The sequence below is a fragment of the Trichogramma pretiosum genome, unplaced genomic scaffold, assembly GCF_000599845.2.
Source record: "Trichogramma pretiosum strain Unisexual culture from Peru unplaced genomic scaffold, Tpre_2.0 scaffold12, whole genome shotgun sequence".
Taxonomy (NCBI): Eukaryota; Metazoa; Arthropoda; class Insecta; order Hymenoptera; family Trichogrammatidae; genus Trichogramma; species Trichogramma pretiosum.
The window spans coordinates 1987934-2006951 of NW_019641690.1; the positions used below are offsets into that span (position 1 = coordinate 1987934).

The 19018-nt window shown below is 40.8% G+C and overlaps 2 protein-coding genes across 2 annotated transcripts; both read right to left on the minus strand.

Annotated features, from left to right (window-relative positions):
* Positions 1-1392: 1392 nt before the first annotated feature.
* Positions 1393-6278, minus strand: LOC106655372 (fatty acyl-CoA reductase wat-like). The gene is made up of 9 exons (XM_014375735.2): positions 5592-6278; positions 4033-4265; positions 3715-3963; positions 3526-3607; positions 3274-3447; positions 2804-2996; positions 2467-2727; positions 2138-2395; positions 1393-2066 (listed from the first exon to the last, which is right to left on the minus strand). Exons 2-9 carry the CDS (start codon positions 4246-4248, stop codon positions 1931-1933), a joined length of 1569 nt encoding a protein of 522 aa, XP_014231221.1. The 5' UTR covers positions 4249-4265; positions 5592-6278; the 3' UTR covers positions 1393-1930.
* Positions 6279-7586: 1308 nt separating this feature from the next.
* On the minus strand, positions 7587-16909 carry LOC106655329 (fatty acyl-CoA reductase wat-like). Its single transcript, XM_014375657.2, has 8 exons — positions 16502-16909; positions 10088-10715; positions 9863-10008; positions 9671-9780; positions 9397-9592; positions 9053-9307; positions 8707-8964; positions 7587-8624 (listed from the first exon to the last, which is right to left on the minus strand). Exons 2-8 carry the CDS (start codon positions 10682-10684, stop codon positions 8531-8533), a joined length of 1656 nt encoding a protein of 551 aa, XP_014231143.1. The 5' UTR covers positions 10685-10715; positions 16502-16909; the 3' UTR covers positions 7587-8530.
* Between the last annotated feature and the right edge of the window lie 2109 nt (positions 16910-19018).

Consider the following 19018-nt stretch of genomic DNA (forward strand, 5'->3'; position numbering starts at 1 on the left):
AACACGGACACAGCATAGGAGAAGATATTATAATAAAGGATGACGTTCGCGAGCACATGCGACTTGCGAGGCATGTATAAGAGAGCGAAAAAATACCCGTACCAACGCCGCCGCGCCTCGACGCGAGCGCGCAGCGGCCTTTTCGTGGACGTTTGAAATTATTTCATAATGTGAAAGTTCTCCGCGTGCGTATATATACGTATCTCTCTTTCGCGACGCGCAAATTCGTCTATTGCTCTTTTGTGCGCGCAGAGCACGTGACGCGATTTTATAACAACAACAAAAAGTAAGGTAATGTGCACTCGTTTATGTGCCGCTATATGGTGCTTTTGCGCGGATGCTGTTATAACTGCTCGAGATTTGATGGTAGTTTCAGGAATGGATTTCGGCAATCGTCGTACCAACACTCGACACTTGTGTATCTATTATAAGTTGATATATATTTGTACAAGATAAAAATGATTGAATTAAAATAAGATAACACGTATAGAGCGAATTATTACAATAGGAGTGTTTTATAAAATAATAAGCACAACGGCTACTGATAGGTATTAGATAAGATTGATGGATATAGTCTACATCAAAATTAGTTCGCGAATAATGTACACTTTTAAAGTACCAACATTTTTTTTGCCTATACAGTATTTATGTCAATATATGGCATTTATGTCGATTTATTGAGTGAATTCAAATAATCAACATAATAATTACTTTTTAATTCTAGTAGATAACATTTTAGTTAGCTTACAATTCTTTGAAAAGCATTATTTTTTTAAGTAATAAAAACCGAAGTAATAGAGGAATGAACATTCAATGAAAAAACTCTTCTAATTATTTTCAAGTGATATCAAGTGTAACTTTTGACTACACTCTAAACCTATTAGTGTTTTTTTTCAATAGTAAACATTCTGAGAATTCAACAATCATTAGTATAAACAATTGATGTAGTCATGCTTGATGTGCAGTGCACGAATGACTGTGAATAAGTACAAACTAATGAATCACAGTTCGTTCTGCTATCAGTAATTATCAGTAATTTCTAACATTTATTATGTGTACAGTTCTAGTTATTAAATGATATAGACGACGTGTAAAACATGTTAAGGTGTCATGAATGCATTGATATTGAAAAATATTAATGGTCCGATGAATTTAAGAGAAATATTTATTCAAAATAAATATTTAATTTATATTGATAATCCAAAAGTGATCGTAAATTGTAGATAAATATAAACCGTATCAAACAGTTTTGAAGACGAAATTCAATACTTTTTAATTTCGATTTTCAGATAGTCAATTTCAATAGCATCACAATGACTTTTCGTCATCGATCGATAATTAATGCACCAATATCAATTTTACATGATTTACTAATTCTCAATTTAACTCATGTATTTTTGATAAATTTTATTCTGACATAAACGTACAAGGTTATGCAATTTTGAATTATATTCAAAAGTTCTCATTGGGTTTATTTTAATGGAAATTTTTACAAAATTCTTAATCATATCATCATATACATTGTTCGTAACATATAACATTCACAATTATTTTAACTATTCATTTAGTCAATCTCCTGAAAAATATTATCATTTTGATCTTACAAGATTGATTAGATCATTCTTATAACTGAAAAATCGATCTTTCGTGCAAAAATAAATTTTTTCGACGTTTCTTTTTCAATATCTCGACAATATTCATGGAATATCACTTTATTCCTAGATCATTTATTCTTAAGGGAAATTTGTAATTTTATTTTAAATTAAACACTAACAACTTAACAAAAGCAAAACTTAAATACTATGGCAATTTGCTTTGTGCATAAACAGCCTTACTGTGGACATGTAATAAAATAGAAAAACATTAAACGTATACGCATAACTATCCTAACTACGCCGACCTTTCTGCGATATATCAATATATCATTTTTCTATCTGATACTAATGCTCTCCCTGAAGCGACTCAACTGCGATTGAAACATCACACTAGTGGTGACGAAATAGTAGATAGCGGCGGTCAGGGCACTCAAGAAGGTTGCCTTCACGCCGTTGTGGATCATTTGGAATCTAAAAGCAAATATTATAAATAAAAAAATAATGAAATAATGAAATTAAATTTATGAAATTTTAGTAAGTACCTAGCCATGCGCTTTTTGGCATCGGGTATCGTTTCGGGGCCCTCCTTGAAGATGTACAATCTCATGCCGTCGACGCAATTGTTCATGTAGTCCTCCCAGTCGAACTCGTACATGGAGAATCCGAATATGCGCCTGTCCTGCTCGGATAGCCGGCTCCAGAGGGCTTTGGTGTTGCTGAGGTCGAAGTCCCACTTGCGAGTGGCGAAGAAGGCCGTGACGTCGGCGAACTTGTGTATCCTTTTGTAGATACGCATCAATCTGCAATTAAAAAGATATTCTATTGGAAGCCGCTTGGACACCTCTCCCGAGTCATCTTCCCTCGCACTTACTTGATTTTTTGAGGAGAGAATATTTTGGCGGCAAAATCGACTGTCGCGCCGGGCACGGAGTGTAGGAAAAAGCTCAGTATGTAGTACATCCAGTAGAACTTGGTACAGGTGAGGCTGTAGCACCAGAAGGCCTTCTTGCTGGGCTTCATGTTTCCGTACTTGAAGGCCAAGTCCATGTACTTGCCCCAGGTCAGCGGCTCGTCCCAGGTGGACGCGTAATTGTAGATCTTTGGATACTCGACGTTCGGCTCGGCTGTCGATCTACAAAAGCACATCGATGAAATCGGTAACGTAATTTCGAGCTTACAGAGCCAAACTGCACGGTCTAAACACGTACTTGGAACGAGCGACGTCCCAGGCGGTCGAGATGAGGGCATTGACGGTGAGATCGACGGGTACCAGCTCGGCGGTGCACTCCGGGTCGACGTAGAGGGTACGCACGAGGCCGGCCCCGCCGCCCACCATCGCCCCCGTGGCGCCGAACACGTTGTCCACCCAGCCTCGCACGGGATCCGTGTACGAGCTTATGACTGCACAGCGAGATGGACGGACAATGGACGAAAGAATATATAAAAAAAAAAGAACAAAATGATTAATATACACGTGCGAGAGCCAGAAATAGACTCGGAAATAGAAAGCGATTGCGAGTGCTATAATTAAAACGAGTGCGCGAAGGCCTTGGGATCGTAATGAATCGAATTAAAGCGACGATCGTAATAGGCTTATTTTCAATTCTCTCTGAATGATTTTTTTGCGTTAATTTTTTATTTTATTTATGCAATAATCAATCTGAAACGTTGGACTCACCGACTGCGGGCCTGAAAATGCCGCACGGCAATCCTTGGCCGTACTGCTGGACGACTTGCTCGGCCACCTGCTTCGTGAACGCGTAGGTGTTCGGAAAATCACCCAACACCTTTTTCGTATTGATATTGATTTTGTTCTCGTCCGCAGCGTGGACGTATTCGATGAGCTCGTCCCCTGTAACATCGTGAATTCATTACACATTAGTGTCATTGAAATCAAGAGGATCAGATTGACAGTAAAAAAGATCGTTACCTGTCATCGGCGACGCGTACAACTTTTCAGCGATCTTCGATTGAAGACAATTACTGTAAGCCGTCGATACATGGACCACAGCCTATAATAATAAAATCCATCACATCATTACGCTTATTATTATCATTTTTTTTTTTCAATCGATCGATCACTCGATCGATGCAAAAAATTGATACTTCGTTGCGTTACCTTCAAGTGCGGCATTTTAGCAGCGAGCTTAAAGATCTCTCTGGTTCCCCGTACATTGATGCACACGGCTTTTTTCAGATCCTCGTCGAACCTGACGGTCGCGGCTCCGTTGAAGACAATCGAGACTTTCGACTTGACGGTTTCTATGTCCTTAGGTGATAATCCCAAATTCGGCAGCGAGCAGTCACCACCCAGGACTACGATCTTTTCACGGTAGTTTGGCAGCACTCGTTTCAGCTCGTCGAACAGCTGAAATCAATTGGATCGATCGTAATTCGAAGCTCACGTATCGACGTGTTATCATTTTCAAACACTCACCGGTTCGTCGAGTATCGCTTTGATCCTGTCCTCGCATTCAACGTCCTTTTTCATCCGTATGATGAGGTAAACCGCTTCGATGTCCGGGCATTCTCTGAGAAGCTTTTGGACCAGGACCTTGCCCAAAAAACCGGTGCCCCCGGTGATTAGAACGGTCTGTCCGTCATAGAATTGTTGAATCTCCGACTTCTCCTCATCTATATTCGGTAATCTCATTTTGGCAATGGTGTAATCTTAAAAAAATTAAGCCTCGTTATTATACAAATGTCTTGCGCGTTTACAAAACAATAAAATTTATCGCAATATCCTTCTGATAAGTTTTGCAACTTATATAATAATTTTTAGCGTCTCATAATAAATGTAATCGCGCACGCACCGATCGATCAAGCGGACAATATAAAATTAACGCACCTCCAGGAAGAGGAAAAAATTAGCCGATTGCAAATAGATCTGACAAACATCTCATAATATTCTAATCGTTAACTTGTTTGTTTCGGTTTCGTGAATTTGATTTTAAAAAATCAATAAATCCCTGATATAAAAATTATACAATTCATAAGGTCGTTGCGCGGTTTCACCGCGAATTTATTAGAATCTCTATGAATCATTTTAACTGAGGTACATTGAACTTTAAGCTTTGAGCAATCATTGGAATTCTTTTGAAAACGTGAAACGACTGTATTTGAATGTAATCTTTGATTTAATGGAAATTCAAATGATTTTATTTTTAGATATTTTAGGTGTTGCAACATGTGTATGTAGAGTGTACCTGTACTCACAAACGAATAATTTTGGCAAGGTTATTTAAAAATTTCTCATTGTACAATTATTGTTTCAAATATCTAGCTCTATTAGTGATTGCAACACGATGAATTTTTATTCATTAAAGATCTGCTCGAAACCAGAGATTTTACTCGATTTAACGATTATGAATTCAATTAATCAAGGCATTAGCGATTCATAAGTATCATTATATTAGAGGATTATTGGTTATTATTTCATCGTGGCGTAAGTTTAGCGGTCAATGAGCTTTGCGGGTAAATTTTTCTAACAGTCAATATGATTATTTATAATCAATGCCTTTTGCATTTAATGCAATATAAAGTATTAATTGCTTTGTCAATTTATGTAGTTATATTAATAATATGTTATAGTTTTTTATAATATGAGCTATGCAGTTAAGTTTTTTGAACAGTCAATAAGATTATTTATTATTAAAGTCGTTTATATTTAATGCAATAAAAAATATGAATTGCTTTGTCAATTCATGAAGCTATACTAATAATATAGTTTGGATTCTTATTTCACGATAATTATTAAATATCCAGTTTGCAGTTGATAAATAAATTAAAAGTATCAAACAAAAAATCTAAAAGCTCACCACGCACTACGTCATAAACACCAATTATCTTGAATCAATAGCAAAATATTTATCAATGGCAATTATAATTTTCTCACTCAAATTTATTGATTTAATCACAAACTCCCGTTATAATCTTATCATTTTAATCGGCACATACGCTCCTTCACAATTAATTAACAATAAAATTTCTTCTTACCCTTTTTTTATCTGTTCAGAAGACTGCTCAGAACGGCAAGAGAGAGGCTGGAAACGAAGTCTCGCGGATACCTGGGAGCTGGAGCTTGTCACCTGGTAAACCGTCGTCCACTGACTGTGACCCACGACTCTGTGATCTGTACACAAGTTTAAAGTGTATACAGCGCGAGTGCTCTTTCTCTCTGTTTCACGCGCGCGCTCCGGAGCGAGCTCGGGCCTATGGCTTATGATGGGTGACTATGTAACTTAGTCACTTGTGTGCGTGCGGCGCTTCGCCTTAAAGTGAAAGCTTCCCCACACTCAAACGCGCTCAATTTTGTATATTTTGATTGTGTCTTTGTGTATATACACACTACTACTACCACTGTACTGTACCGATGGCTGTGTGTATGGCTGCTATGGTGTGTGTATTATATATTATATTTATATACCGCGTGTTATCATCTAGACTTGAACTTTGAGGTACGAATTTTTTTCTCTCTCTCTCGCTTACTCTCTCGTTCGATATTCGAAGGTCGATGGTTTGCGGTTACGAATTCGAGTGGTTAAAAAAAAAATAATTACCACAATTTACCACAATATATATTCGACGTAAAAAATTGCGCTTTTAGCGTTATATGGTTTTGGGATATATTAGCTGTCCGTGCGCGGGGAAAAAAAAGACGCAGAAGAAGGAGCTCGCCTAGAGCTAGAATTGACACGCCCGTCCAAGAGTCCGAGGGAAAACTGCGCACGAGTATATAACATCATCGCGCGCGGTGACGGAGCTCCATAGTAAGTACATAACCGAACGACGCGAATCGCGAGAACAATGCAATTCTCTGGTAAACAATTCACGTTCGTCTTCGGCTTTGTCATGTGTGCGCATCCTCTTCGTCTTCCATCGACGGCAGAAAAAATCAACAGCGGCAGACGCGCACAGTACATTAACGCGGAAAAGTCGCGTTCCGAACGCAATTATTATAGATTACGCACGCGAGGATGTGTCTGTGTGTGACAACAATGTTAATGCGGGACGCTCGCGCGCGGGGGGCATGTGCCGCGATCGGTTTTAGCCGGATCGATGCGATCGTCCGTTTTTGCACGTGAATGCGCGAGTTAGAAGTAGGGCATAATCCGTATAATTGTATGTTCATGAGTGCATTTGCAGCGCGTGTCGGCCGACCACTGCCACATGTGCCTGAGAATTTTCAGACGTGTACATAATTGAAATATTGACCTTTGCGCGAAGAGAGCACATATACGTGCGCGCGAGAAAAACCTGTCGGTCGCGAACCTTTTTCGGCTAATGTACATAAACGGTCCGTAACGATCATCGACTCCGCATTTGGCGCGTTTGTATCTAATCGTCTAACAGGTTTTTTTTTTTACTAAAATTTCACGTTTAATACCAAACGGCTCTGAAATCTGTATAGCTGCTCGACGCGTTAAAATTACCCGCGCTTAAAATACCTGCGTCTTAATTTGCGTAAATCGGTGCCGTGCGTGCGTGCGTTCGCACGTTCGGCCTTTTGAAATATGCTGCTGCTGCTCATGCCCCTACTGCCGCTTGACGTATATGCATAAAGAGGAAATGGCAGCCAAGCTCACCCGAGTTGTCAATATTAATTGAATGTTTTATCATTTGTTGACCGATCTTTTAATTGAAAATGCGACGACAGTCGAATAGTTCAGATTGCATATTACGTGCGTAATACGTGATTTTTTTCTCATTGAATCATCTCGGTTATACCATAATGAAAGTTTTTTTTTTGATTACGGTAATACTATCGAATGCTGTGTAATAATTGGGAATAAACGCCGTAATTATTGATAAAACAAATTCGATTTACGTGCTAAAATACGCACCATTAAATCCACGTGTCCTTCGCTTTAAGGAAGTAAAAGGAGAAATTATACAGACCAAAATCATCATCATAGCGCAATGTCAAAAGATGTTTATTTACCGATAAAGGTAGGCACGTGTATCGATCGATCGCAAAAAAAACTTCAATTATTTAAAAATACCAACTATTTTTTTTATTTGTACTATAAATATAATAATAAGTTACAGGCTGGTAATTGCTTCAAAAGCGTGATTTACCAGATTATTATTTTATATATATTTTATACATTTCATGAACGATCGTTAAAGCTAATCATTCGTATCCTAACGAGATAATAGTTTACCATTAAATACATAATAATGACATTTTAACATTAGTTTAATTACAAAAAAGAAAAATTGATTTCATTTATCGAATAAAATAATTATATCTTTAAACCTCTATTACACGATTATAGTGTAGCCGTAATGAACTTAATAACACAATAGAAAACTACATCATTTACACTTGCTTTAATGTTATTCAGAAGCTACAGTCTCCCGTGGGCGTTGCGCACACATGCACACGATACACGCGTTTGTGTTTAGCATAAGGTTATTTTATCGCGACACCATGTTGTAGAGTAGAAAAAAAAAACAGAAAAAAACTGAAACTTCAATAAATCTTGGCTTACATAGCTTTGTGGTACACACACATACACATCACACTTTTCTGAAACCAATATACATACACGAACGAACGTAGTATACATATATAATGCACTCATAAAAGACTATGCAAATATTATCGGCTGTACCGATGATTTATCCCGTAGAAGAGTCGTTAACCAAGAATCTTCAAAACTTAGGTCATTGAGATATTTTCATTGATGCGTGTACATTTTTTGTCTGTCTGTCTCTCTCTTACACTCGGGCACCTTTGACGCAATCATGGATCGTAATATTTTTTTTTTTACATTGCACTTGGCATTTACACGTTGGCAATTCGCTGAAGAGATTATAAACGCTGCGAATATCATCATTCTATCACAAAAAAATGCACAAAACTACTGGTGATGATATTATCACTGTTTATCCAAAATAAAACTCGTCTGTACTGTATCTGTTTTTCTCGTTTATGCGCCGAAAGCTGAGCTGTACACGGCATAGATGAGCTTCCACAGCACATACACCAAGAAAAGTTTAGCAGCTGTATGAAGGAACCACAAACTGAAAGTAACACACGATTTGAATTAGTGGATAATTGACAATTGAATGTGGTAAATTTTACTACAAAACGTTCGATCATTACATTTGCCATTTTAGTCGGGCCTTTCCAAGAGTTTCCAGAGGATCTTTAATGAGATATATTCTGATTCCCTTGATATAAGTCTGAAAGTATTTGTCCCAAATGACTTCCCTCATGTCCATGGGGAACAGTGTGCGATCCTTGGAGTCGAGCTTTTCCGCCAAAGCTCGGACGTTCTCGTTACCGAATTGCCATTCTTGCGTCGTGAAGTAATTCAATACGTTCATGAATTTGTGAATTTTTTTATAAATTCTGAGTACTCTGCAAAACCGAAAAGTAACAATCAGCGCTTGGAAACGGATAAATAATAAAAAAGCTCGATTTATAATAAAAAGCTCCATCTGCTTACCCTAGCTCGCCTTTGCCGGTCAGACGGTAGCAACCCTCCGCCAGGTAGGCTGGCAACAGATGCAAAAATATGACGTAGAACATGTGCAGCCACTTTGACTTGGTATTGCCGAAGCTGTAGTACCAGACGGCGCGCACAGTCGGTAAGTGGAGGCCGTGCTTGGCCGTCATGACCTTCAGTTCGTCCCAGGTTATCGGATTGTCCTTGTTCGTGTAATTGTAAATCGGTATCGTCCGATCGCCCTCCTCCGCGTCTCTGCGGTGAAACGAACGAAATCACGTTAGATCTCTCGAAAATCCGGGTAATTATTGAAAAAAAAAGTAACGCGTCGATCGAGCACGTACTTGCGTCTTTCGGCGACGTCCCAGGCGCTAGCGATGAGCGCGTGCACGGTCCAGTCGCCGGGCACGACGTTGGCCTTGAGGCTGCCGTCGCAGTGTATGGAGTGCAGCAGTCCGGAGCCAGCTCCGGCGGCCACCCCCGTCGGCCCGTACAGATTGTCGATCCATCCTCTCAGCGGATCCTCGTAAGTGGAGATTACTACAAAATACAGAACGGAGATCTTTTGTAAACGCCGGTTCGAGCTGGGTCTCGTTTTTTATGAAAAATTTTACGAACCGACAGCGGGCCTGAAGATACCGACGGGCAAGTCTTCGGCCTCGTTACGTACGATATTTTCGGCCACGGCTTTAGTGAAGGTGTAGGTGTTTGGCCAATTCTGCAAGAGTCTGAAAATGGAAATGTATTTGTTTTTACATTTATTTTTTTAAATCGGTAAGGAAGCTTGACGATCGTGAATATGGAGCTTACGGTTTTGTGATATCTTCGATGAGCTTTTCATCGGTATTTTCGACCAAAGAGATCAGTTTATCCCCGCTGATCGGCACGTCGTAAAACTTCTCCTCGATCGGATTCTGCACGCAATTGGCGTAGGCAGTGGAGACATGTATGCACGCCTAAAATAATAAACAAGTCAATTAGCACATCAAAAATCTCAAATATGCAAATAAAATCAATATAAGAATATAATCTTACTCTCAACTGGGGCATCTCCTTGCAAAGCTTGATCACGTCCCTTGGACTCTGCACGTTGGTCGGCACGGCGAGCTTGAGCTTTTCATCGAATCGCACCGTAGCCGCCACATGAAACACGATATCCACGTTCTCGATCAAGGTGCGTCGATCCGCCTCGGAGATACCGAGTCCAGGCAGACTACAGTCCCCGGCGATGGCCACGACCTTGTGTCGATATTTCGGCTGCTCCTCCCTCAGCGCCTCGAAGACCGGATCGTCGAATATCTGCTCCAGTCTCTGATCGACCTTCTGGCCCTTCTTCTGCCTGATCAGTAGATAGACGTTGGAGATGTCGGCGCAGGTGCGCAGCAGCTTCTGCACCAGCAGCTTGCCCAGATAGCCGGTGCTGCCCGTGATGAAGATGTTGGAGTGGGCGTAAAATCGCTGCAGCGTGCTGAGATCGTGCTGATCCGTGCCGACGACGTCCCGAATGCTCGTCGTCGTCGTCCCCCGAGTACTAGCGGTCAGGTTGGCGTCGCACTCGGTTGGCGTGCCGGAGCGAGGCGTTTCCGGCACCACGACGTCTTGGCCGCCCGATTCCATCAAGACCTCGACCATTTTGCAATGTTTTAGTTCACCGAGCAGCGCGCTGAAATCGTACAACACACACGCGTTCATGTATACGATATATTTAAAATCATTTAGTGTTACTCAATTGCACGTATCAGCATTGCTAAGTAGCGTAAATTGCACATTGCGCCAAGTTTAAGTGCGAGAACCGCGTGGCGGCGGCGGCGGCGGCGGCGGCGATGAATAATCATTATATATTTACAGAATTTTTTTTCAGCCTCCTTGCGGCTTATTATACGGGTATGATATAAATGAAATAATCGATTTTGCACAAGAGTGAAAGTTTTTATTACTGCTGCTGCTGCTACTGCTCTTGAACTTGATCGACGCGCGTGTCGACTCGTGCGCGCTCGTATACGCATATGAAAAAGGAAGTATAGGTAATAATAATTATACGGAAAGAAATTTTAGGTAATCACTCGGACACGTCTTGGTGCGGGTATTATATCATGCACTCGGGGGCAATTTTCACGCCACGCATCGCGATGAGGTAATGTGTACACTAAAAATAACTCGAATACTCATAAGATCGATTCCTCGTGTGCGATGTATATTATCTGATGTAAGCACTCGAACTTCGAGATTCGATGTACAAGAAAGACTTTGTCCGATCGATTATTATAAATATAGTTTTTCAGTAGGTTGCCCACCCAATTTTAATAATATACAATATGTATGCCGATCGATGCTCGCACGAGATACACATTGTTGATATATAGATTTTAATTCGGAGGCTCTTACGAAACTTTTATACAGTATCGGTCAAGTATATCGTTCCACTTCTCGAGCAAAGCGCAAAACGAGGCGCTCGCGCGCACGATTATCAGCTTGTAGTTCCGCGCCGAGCGCGAAGAGAAGTCGTTGCGACAAAATTGCTCGCACGCTCGTTTGCAAGTATGAATGCATAAATAACTTCGGCGAAGTCGTAAAGCAAAGAGAAAAAAAACTGACAATAAAACGAAGTTGCGAGCAGAAATTAGTGTTCATTTATGGGGGGCCTATTGCCTTGCTCGCGCGAGCTCGCTTTTTTTGCCTTCCTCTTCTTCTTCGTACCGCACGGCTTCATTCACTTTCGACACGGACACACGGTGTACGTCGCGCAATGGTTGTGAGCACACACACGCTCGGACACGGACACGGACGGACTCACCACGCCTCCGAAGAATTCCGAGATATACGTACTATACATACAATGTAACAATCGGAGCGTACAATGAAACGAACTTACTTTTTTTTTCACCTTTCTGCAAATAATATGTAGGTCGAGAGACCGATCGACGTTTAAATTCTAATTTCGAGTACGCGTGGTGCGTTTAAATGGTTACGAAATTGGGTATTTAATGCGCGCAAGCACACAAACAATTATCGCGTGAGATTCGCTATAATTTTTAAAAGTGCACTAGGCATTGTGTATTTAAATTTTTACTATTCGTATTTGGTAACTTCGGGGCATCGTTGGCTCGGCTCGCGAGAGACTCGTTCTTTCAGCCGCACGCTTTATTTCTCCTGGAAACGCAGTGAACGGATTTCGCTATCGAAGCCTCATTTTCTCTTGCCTTTAACAATAATAATACGATTTAATTTTTTTCCTCGTACTCGGTCAAAATCACGGCATAGCGTGCTATATCGATCACGACGGAGCAAACAACAAAGTTTCATGCAAAACTTCCACCGAAGATGAATGGGAAGAAAAAAGCTCGTCTGGTTACGGTGCCCCTCTTGATATTTTTGCATGCAAAGTCTGTCGCAGATGTGGTGGTGGTATACGAAAATGAAATTTGAAAATTATTCACGCGCTCGAAACCACAGAGCGTTACGATCATTACGTAAATGTGTGGTTTTTCACGCGCGCGCCTAGTTGTCGGGCTGTATAAACATGAAAATTCCGGTTCCAGAGTCTGCACACATACACTCACAGACCCGTGTATGAGTGCAGTCGTTAGTCGGCGAAAAAGAAGAGGAAAAAAGTACTTTGTATACATTTAAATCCGTGCGCCTCACGGGAGGGAACAAAAAAAAAGAGAGAAACAGCTGACTCGTCTTCGGCGGCGCAATTCGCTCCGAAAAAAATCTCGCGCGAGCTTTGCACAAGCGCGCTTATGTGCGTGTGTGTGTGTGTATGCGGATACATGTAGAACCGTACCCGTACGCGTTAAAAGCGCGTTTTAGCATGCAAAATTAGTAAGAAGAAACCCTTCCCCTCTTTAGCACAATTATCGTCGTAGTCAACGTCGACGTCGTCGTTATCTAAGCTCATACTTTATTTCTGGCACGTATGCCAGAGATGAGTCGCGGTTGTCAGGATCTCATCAGCGCGCCTTTGTCCCCGCATCTAACTGTTCTGGCCTGCACTTCTTTTTTTACTTTTTTTTTCTTTGCTATTTTCCAAACATTAGCCAAACGACACTTTGATCGTTTAATCGTTCACGTGTGCGTTCGTGAGAGCAGCAGATAAAAAAACGAGGAAACGATTGGAAAATTGCTCGAAATTAAAATAATGATTAAGAAAGTAAGCGTATATGTAAGCAGACACCCACAAGTGGTCAAGGATAATAAGCGCGACGATACGAAACGAGTTTATACATTTATTAATGTTTTTTTTTATCACCATTTCAGTAGTCAAGTGGTCGATTGTTCTCGACTACTTCAATTTTTTGACACGTATTGCGCGTATACGAATTGAAAAGCGAGAAAAAAAACACTTTCTCAAATTTACGCGCCCACGCACCGATGCAACAATTCGCTCTTTGGCTATTGGATGAAAAAAAAAGAGAAGAGAATAATATACATTTCGAAAAATTCAATGAGTTTTATATAATCCTTATTATTTTGTTGTGTTTGTTCAGGCTGTGTCACGCCTGGTCAAGGTGGTACGTGGTATTGTATATAGTGTGTTGGTATAGCGCGAGAAAGAACCAACGCCGCCGCCAATGGCTCTTGTTTGCTCTACGCATTTATGAAACTGCACTTGCGTAAAAATTAAAAGTGCGAGATTTTTCTTATTCTCTTTTTTTCTATTACGCACGGGAGGCTGTTTATTATTTTTACGAAATATTTTATGTTTTCATTAAAGTTTGTTTGTTCGCATAAATCTTTTGTAACGAATGCCTGTTCGAAGTAATCGTTGCAACAAAAATACCATGAATTGAAATTATTCAAATAAATGCACTGATTTGTCTAGCCTACAATAAAATACCCTTTCCTATTTATAGGAATCGAATAATAAAACAAAAAGAACTGATTAAAAATCTCTAAAAATCACAATTAAATTCCGTCCACGCGGACACCGATACAAATTAGCTCGCACGAGCGAATGCATAAAATTACATCGAAAAACGTGTTGTAGTCGAGTGAATCACGTGAAGAAAGTTCTAGAACGATCGATATGCCTAAAATCCGTAAATCCGTGCGCGGGCAACTCATGACATCATTTTATCCGCATTCTTTCTATTTTTTTTTTTTACCCGCTTCGCCTATAATGTAACCCGATGAAAGTAATCCTTCCAAGGCTATGCACTATTTCCCAATTTATAGTTTCAGGTTTACTTGGCTTTTTATGTGGAAAAAAATATCCGAAACGAGCGAAAAATTTGCACAACCCGATTTGCTGGAAACATCGAAAAAGTCAAAAAAAGAAGGAGGAGGGAAATATCGGTCAGCAACGCAGCGTCGGCGGCGTTGGATATACCGTATGATTATTATATCACCTTCGCGCTCGGTCTTCGATCCTCCATACAAAAAAAGACTATCTTTGACATTTAATAAAATACTCGGCACGTTCGAGCGTACATTAATATTATCGTGGACTCGACTAATATTTTTATTCATGTACAGCCTTGCCCGTGTCAAAGGTGCTGCTGTGCACGCGGTATAAAAATAAAAATCCCTCCAATCATCGTCATGTGCCACACGGTGCACACACACCGCAGCAGCAGCAGCAGCAGCAGCTACAGCCTCGCAGTGCAGCGTATATCGCATGCATATAATAACGACGATCGTCGTCGTCGTCGCGGCTGCGATTCGCGACGCATCTCTTCGACGACGACGATGAGCTCCCTCTTGGATATGTATGTAACGATATGTATGTGTAAGTATATAATGCAAACACTATGAAGTCGCGAGCCACTTGATCAATAATTCAGCGCGGTGTGCAAGTTTTGCGCTTGGCATGTTGCTCAACCGTCTCATGTCTCTGTCTTTCTCTCTTTCTTGTCACCGTTTTTTAACGTCGCTGCGAACGCACATGTCTCTCTGTCTTTGACTTTGTGCAAAATCAAGCACACACTGACATTTAACACATACACATGTACGCGGTGTATTTAAGAGAAAAGAATTTCTGTACTGCAGTGGCGCACGACTATGATATTTGTCGCACATCCTGTATGCAAGTGTGCTTACGAGCCCCCTTTGTTTATAGACATAAGTTCGAAGCCGTATCATATAATGCATGATTCGCGAGAAAAGAAAAAGACACTTCCGCGAAGTGGTGTGGATGATCGACAAACAAATTTACCGTATCGACCGATTTTTTTCGGGAGCACCGGCGCGACACCATTAAAAGTGTACAATTTTTGTGTGTCTAGTAGTTTTATTAAGTGGACCCAATGATATGGATATCGGACGCGTGCCTATTACGCGACCGGCGGGGGAGAGGAGAGAAATCAGTCACCGATTAAATCCGTTGACGCGTGCAATTTTTAATTATCGGTAATTCGATCGATAATACACGTTTTATAATTTAGCGTGCACGCGTATACCTATACATCAGCTATATGCGCCGAGCGCGATCGCGAGCATACATAATATTAAAAGCGATCTCGCTTGTAATACCGATCCAACCTGTTCTGTCTTTCGAATATACGAGATCTTTTCGTCAATTCGTTCCGGAACATCCGATTTCCAAAATGTTCGCGTCTTTTTTTTATCGATCGATCGAGCATGATCGGTATTATTATATATTACCGATTGTTATATAGGTGATTGTTATATTGAAGAGATCGTCGAAACCACGAAAGATCGAACTCTATACGGCGAAGCAATTTTCCATGTAAACACAATGTGTTATCAGTTCGCCGAGGCAATTTGTAATGTCATAACAGAATTTTTCGTGGATCGTATCGACGAAAATTGATCACGAACATCGAGGGATAACCCTGAAAAATCGAATGTTCTAATTTACGAGGATGAATTTGGACTTTATCGCTGCTGTCGATGCCTTGTGGATGCATCTCTCTCTCTTCGCTTGAGTGAATATTTCGAAAAGTATATACACGGACACACGCATACACACACATACACAAGAGCAAACGTAAACAGAAATGCCTCATTATACGTCAATAATACACCACGCGCGATCATGTCAGTTTCCAAGTCGTATACAGCTATATATACACACGCGTTAAAGACACGCTACGACATATGATGTAAGTATACGGTGTGTTATAAGGCAGTAAATCATCCGCACGGAGTGAAAAATCTTTTGTTGTGAGCGAGCGATCGTTGCCGTCTTATTGTAAAATTGACGTTTGTAAAGCGTCGATTAATTTGCGCGCGGCATGAAAAGACGGACGCGTCCGATCGATGAATATTCAAAAATTTCACTTGACACTTTTGCACAAAAGCGTTTAATGGTCCGATGTAATAATGTAAATACGTGTATCGGATCGTTATAATCCTAATTGCGATTTTACACGCGGTCGCGTTGATCAAAGCGAATATCAGCGCGATTCGATAATAGTTCGCGATCGGTTCGCGTGACACGCTAATAAAAGACACGCCTTGGTACATCAAAAAATTTGCACAAACCTTGGAGTCACTTTCTTTTCACCTTGGCAGTCGCAACTTTTTCCACCCGTAGATCGCGGGACGATCTTTTTTTTTTCTCTTGAACACCAAAAACAAAGCGGATGAAAAATTTCCGGGGGGTGCGTCGATCGACACCCTCTCTCAAGATATTTCGAGTATGTTACACTCCGATGCAGCGATCGGGGAGCTACTTCTCGTAGCTCAGCAGCGACTGACAGCCCGTGGATAAATATCGACCAACAACAAGTGCGCTTGGGCAGGCATCACACACTGAGTACTCACAGCTGAGAGAAGCGCGACTAAGACAGCGACACACTGTTTCTCTCTTTTGCTTTTGCTGACCGCTGCCGCTGTGACAGTGACTGCTGCTGCTGCTGCTGCTGCTGCTGCTGCTGCTGCTGTTGTGTGCGGTTCCTTCGGGTTGAGGCGCGATTCGCGCGGATATTAAGCCACGCGCAGCGTACGCCGATTCTCTATATAAGCGTGATAAATGGTGGGGAACGCAGCACGGCACACCACACACACACACACACACACGTACGCACACGTACGTATGTTTAACGAGACACAGGATGACGTTTGACCATATATACGTATACCTACCGAATTGCTGGAATTATGTAAATTTCAAAATCGAAAGGGAATGGCCGCGCGCGCGATCGATCGATCGATCGTATAAACACGAAAAATCTCGTTGGACGACGACGGGCGAACAGTCTAGAAGTGCACCACCACGGCGTGACTTTTTTGCGAACGACATTCTTGACATTTCGTCGTTGACCGAACCGAAGTGTGTACACTCGATCGCGTGGGATTGTTTCGTATAATATAGTTTTTAGGGTAAAAGAGAGCAATGCATTTATAGAGCTCGAGTGGCTTTACCGAAAAGGTGCAGTTTCATGATGTCATTATAATTTGCAACAAAGAGATAAAGGAGCCTATTAACATGTAGACAGGTGTCATTTGAATAAACATGATTGTTTGGCCGCAAGTTTTAGTACTTTTAGTTTAAAAAATTAACGAGAGCTTTCGTGGATGAATCGATGAATTTTTTTAACAAACGGTTAAAAGAGTATTTCAAGCTTAGGAAATCGCTGTAACAATTACGAGGGTACTTAAGTACAAATTATCAAACCAATAAACATCGATTGTTTAATTGTCTGGTAATAGAAACAATTAATTCAGCTGTATTGCGAGCGGCGAATTTTCCGTCCGTTAAAGGAAGCGAAAAACTGCGGATTATTAGAATTTTTCATCGATCACGAAACTTATTAGCTTGACTCGACTATATCGTTCGATTAAAATCGGTATAATATGCTTCGAATGATATTAGTTAGCGCAGCGCAAAAAATTGGAAAAAAGACGTCGACGCTATTAATAAATCTTATAAAACTTTTCTTTAATGGCTATATACTTTTTGACGTATATTATGTCGCGCTGCGCTACGGTGTGACGTCTTAGCGCGCTTCCAACTTTTTCGAAATCGTTTGCATAATGGAACCGATCGCCGGCAGAGCAAACAATAATATCTTCACTTCGAGCCAGATCTATACGTTGCTGCAGGCAGCAGCGAGTCGTGCGTTCGCGCGCAAGAGAGTGAGAGAGAGAGAGAGAGAGAGAGATGAAAAAAAAGCTACGTATGTATAAAAAATTTTAAATATCGCATAAAGCGAACCGCATATATTACACTACGCGAACAAGTATGATAAAAATGTGAGAAAAAACTATCTAGGCACTATGTATCGACTGCGGCGGTGGCGGCTGCAGCTGCTGTTGTACGATAATCGCTCGTATATGACATATAGCTATTACTCGTAAAGGTGAGCGCTGAGCGCGAAAAGATTGTTGAAACGTAATGAACGCGTGGTTTCCGATGCGTAAAATCATTGTCGTCGGTTTTACTGCTGCTGCTACTGCAGTCATAAGACAAGCTCGTTGATGATAGTTTTATAAATTATGAATGATGGAAAGTTTTCTTACACAAAAAATGCCTAGTTCCGCAAAAGCGAGTTTTGTGTGCGTGCGTCGTTGTGACGATTTATCGATGGCGCCAAGCGAGATAACTTGTATTATTTTTTGTTTATTATAAAATGTGTGCGTTTTTCTCGACCAATCGATTCGAGCACATTCGAAAAGAAAAAAAAATAATGAAAGAGAAGAATCGTCCGTGCATCCGTCGCTAGCTCGCGCTCAATTAGCACCGACCGACTGGCCGAGCAGAGCCAAAGTGCGAAAAAGGTCGAGTGCGAGTAGTGGTCTTTGCTCAATACACTTCGTCGTCGTCGGCGGCGGCAATTCGAAAGAGAAAAAACCGAGCGTACATCGGAAATTTTTTTTCTTTTTCACTCACTCGTGCGAGTGCCTCCCATATAACATACAAAATGATATGAATTTTAAATGCTCGAAGCTGGAAACATGCGTAATCAAGAGTAAACTCAATAAATTGTAAAAATAAATTTATTCCATGATGTTATGAAAAAAAACCATACATAAAAATCTCATTGCTTTTATCAACAA

What these genes read in the sequence shown, in the direction of transcription:
- LOC106655372 (XM_014375735.2), bottom strand. Translation starts at nt 4,248, where the DNA reads ATGAGATTACCGAATATAGATGAGGAGAAGTCGGAGATTCAACAATTC. An exon ending in AAGCGATACTCGACGAACCG is followed by an intron (nt 3,964 to 4,032) that starts GTGAGTGTTTGA and finishes AATTGATTTCAG; the next exon opens with CTGTTCGACGAGCTGAAACG. An exon ending in TTCTCTCCTCAAAAAATCAA is followed by an intron (nt 2,396 to 2,466) that starts GTAAGTGCGAGG and finishes TTTTAATTGCAG; the next exon opens with ATTGATGCGTATCTACAAAA.
- LOC106655329 (XM_014375657.2), bottom strand. Translation starts at nt 10,684, where the DNA reads ATGGTCGAGGTCTTGATGGAATCGGGCGGCCAAGACGTCGTGGTGCCG. An exon ending in ATCGAAGATATCACAAAACC is followed by an intron (nt 9,781 to 9,862) that starts GTAAGCTCCATA and finishes TTCCATTTTCAG; the next exon opens with ACTCTTGCAGAATTGGCCAA. An exon ending in ACCGGCAAAGGCGAGCTAGG is followed by an intron (nt 8,965 to 9,052) that starts GTAAGCAGATGG and finishes TCGGTTTTGCAG; the next exon opens with AGTACTCAGAATTTATAAAA.